This window comes from Portunus trituberculatus, chromosome 46 (assembly GCF_017591435.1).
Source record: "Portunus trituberculatus isolate SZX2019 chromosome 46, ASM1759143v1, whole genome shotgun sequence".
NCBI lineage: Eukaryota > Metazoa > Arthropoda > Malacostraca > Decapoda > Portunidae > Portunus > Portunus trituberculatus.
Window position 1 is genome coordinate 24,339,750 of NC_059300.1, and position 7,009 is coordinate 24,346,758.

Sequence of the window (7,009 nt, forward strand, 5' to 3'; positions counted from 1 at the left end):
TGTAATTATAACAGCATAGACATATATTTAGTACTATCATATATTTTATTCCTTTCATTTATGATTAAGTAATACTTGAACTAATGTAACCAATGTATTTGTAACTGTTCTTTAATATATGAGTCGGTCACCGGTGTCAGTGAGTTTTTGCTGACGAGAGATTGACAAGACGGTGCTACGCTAGTTGGAGTCTGACGAACACACAAGCTGGCCGTTGAGCTCCCCCGGGAGTTTGCCAGGGAGCTGTGGACTGTGTGTGTATGTGTACAAGACTATCCTTGTGTAGTGTAAATAACTGTATTGTTAATATAAGGAAAATCCAAGCTGTGTTTTCGTTAACTCCCCTGAGAAGACAGTGTGAGAGAGTTCCTGAACTAACAACACTGCTACTCTTGTGCCCTCTTCGTGGTAACAAAACATTGACCACAATATATATATATATATATATATATATATATATATATATATATATATATATATATATATATATATATATATATATATATATATATATATATATATTACAAAATCAATAATTTAGCATCATCTACGTGCGAAATAATATATATATATATATATATATATATATATATATATATATATATATATATATATATATATATATATATATATATATATATATATTTACACACACACACACACACGTGCGCACGCGCGTAGTGTAGTGGTTAGCACGCTCAACTCACAATCGAGAGGCCCGGGTTTGAGTCCCGGCGCGGCGAGGCAAATGGGCAAGCCTCTTAATGTGTGGTCCCTGTTCACCTAGCAGTACATAGGTACGGGATGTAACTCGAGGGGTTGTGGCCTCACTTTCCCGGTGTGTGGCGTGTGTTGTAGTCTCAGTCCTACCTGAAGATCGGTCTATGAACTCTGAGCTCACTCCGTAATGGGGAAGACTGGCTGGGTGACCAGCAGGCGACCGAGGAGGTGAATTACACACACACACACACACACACACACACACACACACACACACACACACACACACACATGGAGGCTAGCCCAGCAGGAAACAACAAGGAAGATTTGGTTGAGAAGAGATCTCGGTGAAAAGGAAAGAGAAATGTTAAATGAGTTGAGAAAGGAGGCTTTGAAAAAAAATGAAGAGAGGACAGAAGAGGAGAAGAAAGAGTTTTTCTGGAGAATCTTGGATATGAGACTGAGGAAGTGGTTCATAACCCAGAAAAGTACAGCAAGAAAGGACTAAAGAAACTTACGTATGAGCGGAATGTAATGTATTCCAACATAAATGGAGTGATATCGGGATTTTAGAACTCAACGATTACTTGAGGGACAAGAACCCAGATATTGTGGGTCTTACTGAAACAAAACTGAGAGAGGAGAAGACCTGATGATGGTTGGAGAAGGGAAATATAATGTTTGGAAAAGAAATAGAGTAGGTAAGATGGGAGGAGGAGTGATGTTGCTGGTTAAAAAAGATATAAAGGTGGATCAAGTGAAAGAAGGTATGGGAAAGGCAGAAGTGCTAAAGATCAGAGCAGAAACTAATGAAGGAAAAAGAGGCACTACATAGTGGTGTACGTACCACCTAAGACAAATGCATGGTCAGTACAGGAATATGAAGAAATGATAAGTGATACAGGAACATGTCTGGAAGAAATGTTGGGTGGCTGTGAACGAACTATAATGATGGGAGATTTTAATTGTAAAGAGGTGTGTTGGGAGGACTGGTCAATGGAAGGATCAGAGACAACATGGGAAATACACTATTGACACTGGCAATGGAAAATGTGTTAACTCAGTGGGTCAAAGAAGATACTAGGTTTGGAGGAGAGGGAGCATCGTCAAGACTGGACTTGGTCTTTAGTACAGAGCCAATGGTCATTGAGGAGATGAGGGTGGAGTGCCCTTTAGCAAAGAGTGATCATGCAGTTTTGGAGTTCAAGGTGATAGATGAAGAGAAATCTAGAAGAAATGAAGAATATAAAGTGGGAAGATGGAATTATGCCAAGACAGATTTTGGAAACCTAAAGAAATTCTTTCAAGAGACAAATTGGATGAAATTCAAGAGTGCTAAGGGAGCAAATGAAAAGTGGAAGGAATTTATAAAAATATACAAAGAAGGTGAGAAAAATTTGTACCAATAAGACAACATAGAGAAGTTGGAAAGCAGGACTGGTTTAACGATAGATGTGAAAAGGCTAGAACAAGAAAAGAGGATGCATGGAAGAGGTGGAGAAGGAAAAGACGGATTAAGCAGTGGGAAAGTTACAAAAGAGCAAGAAATGAATATGTGTTGATTAGAAGAGAAGAAAGAAAGAAACAAGAAAAGGATATAATTGATAAATGTAAAGACCAACCAAGGCTTTTTTACAGACATGTGAACAACAACATCAAAAATAGAGAAAGTATTGAAAGTTTAGAAGTAAATGGAGTATGCAGTGAAGATCCCAGGAAATGGCAGAGGCTATGAATGGATGCTTTCGGAAGGTATTCACAAAGGAGACTGCTTTTGACAAACCACTGGTAATGGAACAGAAAGGGATTATGAAGGAGTTTCAAGTAACTGTGGAGGAGATCAAGAATATGATGGGGAGTTTAGAAGTGAGAAAAGCTGTGGGACCTGATGGGGTATCAGGATGGATTTTAAGAGAATGCAGGAGCAACTGGCAGAAAAAGTTTGTGAAGTAATTGATGCCTCATTAAGGGAAGGTGTAGTGCCCCAAGACTGGAAAAGAGCTAACATTGTCCCAATCTATAAATCAGGTAACAAGAGAGACCCATTGAACTATAGACCAGTGTCACTTACAAGTGTGGTAGCTAAGATGTGTGAGAGGGTGGTGAAGAATAGATGGACAGACTTCTTGGAGAAAAATGACATACTTTGTGAGTGTCAATTTGGTTTTAGAAAAGGGCGTTCATGCACGACAAACCTGATATGTTACTATTCGAGGGTGATAGATGTAATACAGGAAAGAGATGGTTGGGCTGATGGAATATATCTGGATTTAAAAAAGGCCTTTGATAAGGTACCACACCGGAGACTGATCTGGAAACTTGAAATGGTAGGAGGAGTGCATGGCAGTTTACTAAAATGGATGGAAGACTTTTGGTAGGAAGAGAAATGAGAACAATAATTAAGGACAGACCATCAGAATGGGGCTTGGTGGAGAGTGGAGTTCCACAGGGATCAGTGTTGGCACCAGTAATGTTCGCGGTCTACATAAATGACATGGTGGATGGGGTGTCCAGTTATGTGAGCCTATTTGCAGACGATGCAAAATTGTTAAGAAAAGTGAGATGTGACAAAGATTGCGAACTACTCCAGGAAGACTTGGACAGAATATGGAAATGGAGCTGTACATGGCAAATGGAGTTCAACACGACAAAATGCAAGAAAATAGAGTTTGGCAAGAGTGAAAGAAGAATCAGGAGTATGTACAAGATAGGAAATGAAGACATAAAAACCAGTCATGAAGAAAAAGACCTTGGGGTGACAATTACCAATGACCTATCGCCAGAGAGACATATAAACAAAATAATTGGAGAAGTATTGAACTTATTGAGGAACATAAGAGTGGCGTTCGTATATTTAGATGAAGAAATGATGAAGAAAATAATTACTGCAATGATAAGACCGAGGCTTGAATATGCAACAATACAGTGGGCTCGAACTTAAAGAAACACATAAGGAAACTAGAGAAAGTACAGAGGGCTGCAACAAAAATGGTGCCTGACTTAAGAGATTTGACTTATGAAGACAGACTGAAAAGAATGCAACTTCCGACCCTGGAAAACAGAAGAGAAAGGGAGACCTGATAGCAATATACAGAGTGATGATTGGCATGGAAAAAATGGATAGGGAAGATCTGTGTATGTGGAATGAAAGAATGTCGAGAGGGCATGGGAAAAAACTAAAATGGCCACTTATAGGAGAGATGTGAAAAAATATAGCTTCCCTCATAGAAGGGTGGAAGCATGGAATAGTTTAGACGTGGAAGTGGTCAACGCAAGGAATATTCATGATTTTAAGAAAAAGCTGGACATTAATAGATATGGAGATGGGACAACACGAGCATAGCTCTTTTCCCGTATGTTACAATTAGGTAAATACAATTAGGTAAATACACACACAGTGAGGAAGGAGGAGAGGAACTATGAAAGGGACATTGTCGAAAAATGCAAGGAGCAACTGAAATTGTTCTACAGATTCATCAATGATAAAATAAGACAAAAAAAAAACAATTGAAAGAGTAAAAGGAGAGAATGGAATGGTGGAAGACCCAAAACGTATGGCAGAACTATTAAATTGTAAATTTCAGTAGGTCTTTACTAAGGAGTCCAAATTTGAAAGGCCACAGGGTAATAGAGAGACCATCTATATGAAAGAGATTAAAGTAACCAAGCTCGAAATAAAAGAGTTAATGAAGGAACTGGATGAAAAAAAGGCAATGAGACTGGATGAAGTCTCAGGCAGAATACTAAAAGAATGTAGGGAAGAACTAACAAGTCCTATATAGAACATCATAAAATGCTCAATAGAAAATGGAACAGTACCAGTAGAATGGAAAAGAGCTGAGGTGGTTCCCATATTATAAGAGCGGAAGGAAGGAAGAACCTTTAAATTACAGACCGGTATCACTAACTTATATAGTGCAGTTGACACCCACGGCCCGTGGCTGGCGGGTGTCTATTTTCCTCTCTTCGTTCTGTATGAAGAAAGCCCCTACAAAGAAGAGAAGTGCTGAGGCCCTCTCTGAGGAGCACACCTTCACGGTCTTCCCTGAGGATAGCCAGGACGCCTGTCTTCTGGTAGGCCAGCCAAGGGAGACCATTATTCATGTGAAAAGGTAAAACTTCCTGTTGGTGGAGCGAAGCTTTGTCTAGCCGGTGAGCATGGCCTTGACCTGACCAGACAAAGGGTCAATGCAGATGCTGCTTGTCTATGGGCCACACTTGTCCCCAGGCCTGCACGATGTCATGGATACTGACGCCGCCTCTCGTGTTTCCTCGCCTCAGTCGGGCGCTTCCTGTCGCCGTGTGAGATTTTCCGAGGGGCACGGCAAGACTCTGGCCCAACTTTACGAGTGGTTCATGGTGCTGCTCAAACAGCACCCGTCCTTGGAGCAACTCATGAAGGAAGGTAGGCGCAGGCCGTACCTGAAGGTCAACCCTCGGTCACCAGTATACCATCTGTAGGTGAAGGAGGGCTTCCTCGGCCTCACCATGAACCCAGCGGACCCTGACGCCCGGCAGCAGATGGTCATTGTTCATAGCATGTCTACCGCCATCAATGTTGACCTTTCTCCAGAGCTTTCCTTTGGCTCAAGAGGCGTCGCAGGTGAAGTCTCAGCTCCTGGGCCTCGTTGAAGGAGTGCCCGCTCGGTGCACCTCCTAGGCCTGGGCCGCTTCCACGTGGGCCTATACACCCCTCAGCCTGACCTGTGCGGCCACTGCTGTCGGTTCAGGTATCAGAGCTGGAAGTGCAAGTCAGCGCCGCGCTGCAGGTACTGTTCTGGGAGTCATCCTTCCTCCCGCTGCCTGGAGAAGATACATGCTAGCACCAGAGTTATCCCACTGTGTTGCAACTGTATGGGCGACCACAACGCCTCTCTGCGCCGATGCCCTGCTTGGCCCAGGCCCGTCAGGGAGACACAGACCTCCGGCACCACTCTCGGCCTCTCCAGGGTGGTTTTTCGGCCCGCCCCAGCTCCGCAACATAATGCTTGGGCAAATGGCGTCCCGTCCTGGTCTGACATCCCTGCTCTGCCTCTGCCAGCTGCCCAACCATCAGCATTTCCGCCCCTGCTTGGCACAGCTGCCCCATCCCAGTCTGGGGCGGCTCATGTTGCCACACGGCCACCTGTCCCTGTGCCATGCAGGACTGCCCCTTACTATGTTGCTGTGGTAGGGGCTGAGGATGTAGCCCCCGCATCGCAGGCTGACGTGCCTGCGACCCTCCAGGACGTGGTGTAGCTCCTGTTAGGAATCCAGGCCGAGGTCAGGGATTTGCGTGTGAGGGTCACTGCCTTGGAGCGACAGCAGGACGCTGCGAGCCCTCCTCCCCAGCCAGTGCCCACCCATGTCCAGCCAGCGCCCCAACCTCCCCACAAGAACCAGCCCCAGAGTGTGCCAGCCAGCCCCCGACCTCAACCAGTGTCTGCAACTGTCCAGCCTGCCCCAGATAACAAGCCCCAGAGTGTGCCGGCCAGCCCCCTGGCCCCAACCAGTATCTGCTACTGTCCAGCCTGCCCCAAATATCAAGCCTCAGAGTGCGCCAGCCAGCCTGCGGCCCCAGCCAGTGTCTGTCCTGGTACATCCTTCGTCCCAGTCCGCCCCTGATAGCCAGCCCCAGGGTGTGCCGGCTTCTCGGCCCCAGCGAGTCCAGCCACCGGCCCCAGTACAGCCACCGCTACCGCCGGCCGCCCGCCGGCCGCGGCCCAGCCCCTGTCTGTGCTGGATCGCACGCCTCTGCGGTCTGGGTCCCCCCTCTGTAGAGACAGACCTGGTATTGGATGAAATGGACACGGATGAGGAGTGGGCACCCACGGCTGCTCAGACACTGGACTGGCTGCAAGCCGAGCTCGCCACTGTGACTGAGAAGCTCGCTTGGGTGCACCAGCAGGTATCCCTGTCCCAGGTTGGCGGTGCGTAAGAGTAAGGACTCTGCGGTGTCAGACGTGTGGCAAGACGTGCTTCACCTTTGCCTCCTGACACACACTTAAATCCTTTTTGTCCCATGTTTAGGGGGTGGTCGGCATGACCCAACCACCTCCCTTGTTATATACACTTCTACAACAATAAAGTTATCAATCAATCAATCAATCAATCACTAACTAGTGTAATATGTAAGATGTGTAATAGAATAATAAAGAAACAATGGATCGAGTTACTTGAAGACAACAAATTATTATCAAATAGCCAATTTGGTTTTAGAAAGGGGCGGTCGTGTGTAACAAATTTACTGAGTTTCTACTCTAGAATAGTTGACAGAGTACAAGAGAGAGGGATGGGTTGATTGTGTTTA

At 45.1% G+C, this 7,009-nt stretch overlaps 1 protein-coding gene across 1 annotated transcript; it reads left to right on the forward strand.

Annotated features, from left to right (window-relative positions):
- Positions 1–6,064: 6,064 nt before the first annotated feature.
- On the forward strand, positions 6,065–6,637 carry LOC123519776 (vegetative cell wall protein gp1-like). Its single transcript, XM_045281282.1, has one exon. It carries the CDS (start codon positions 6,065–6,067, stop codon positions 6,635–6,637), a length of 573 nt encoding a protein of 190 aa, XP_045137217.1.
- Positions 6,638–7,009: the final 372 nt, after the last annotated feature.

Coding starts and splice junctions, on each gene's coding strand:
- LOC123519776 (XM_045281282.1), top strand. CDS start 6,065: ATGTCCAGCCAGCGCCCCAACCTCCCCACAAGAACCAGCCCCAGAGTG.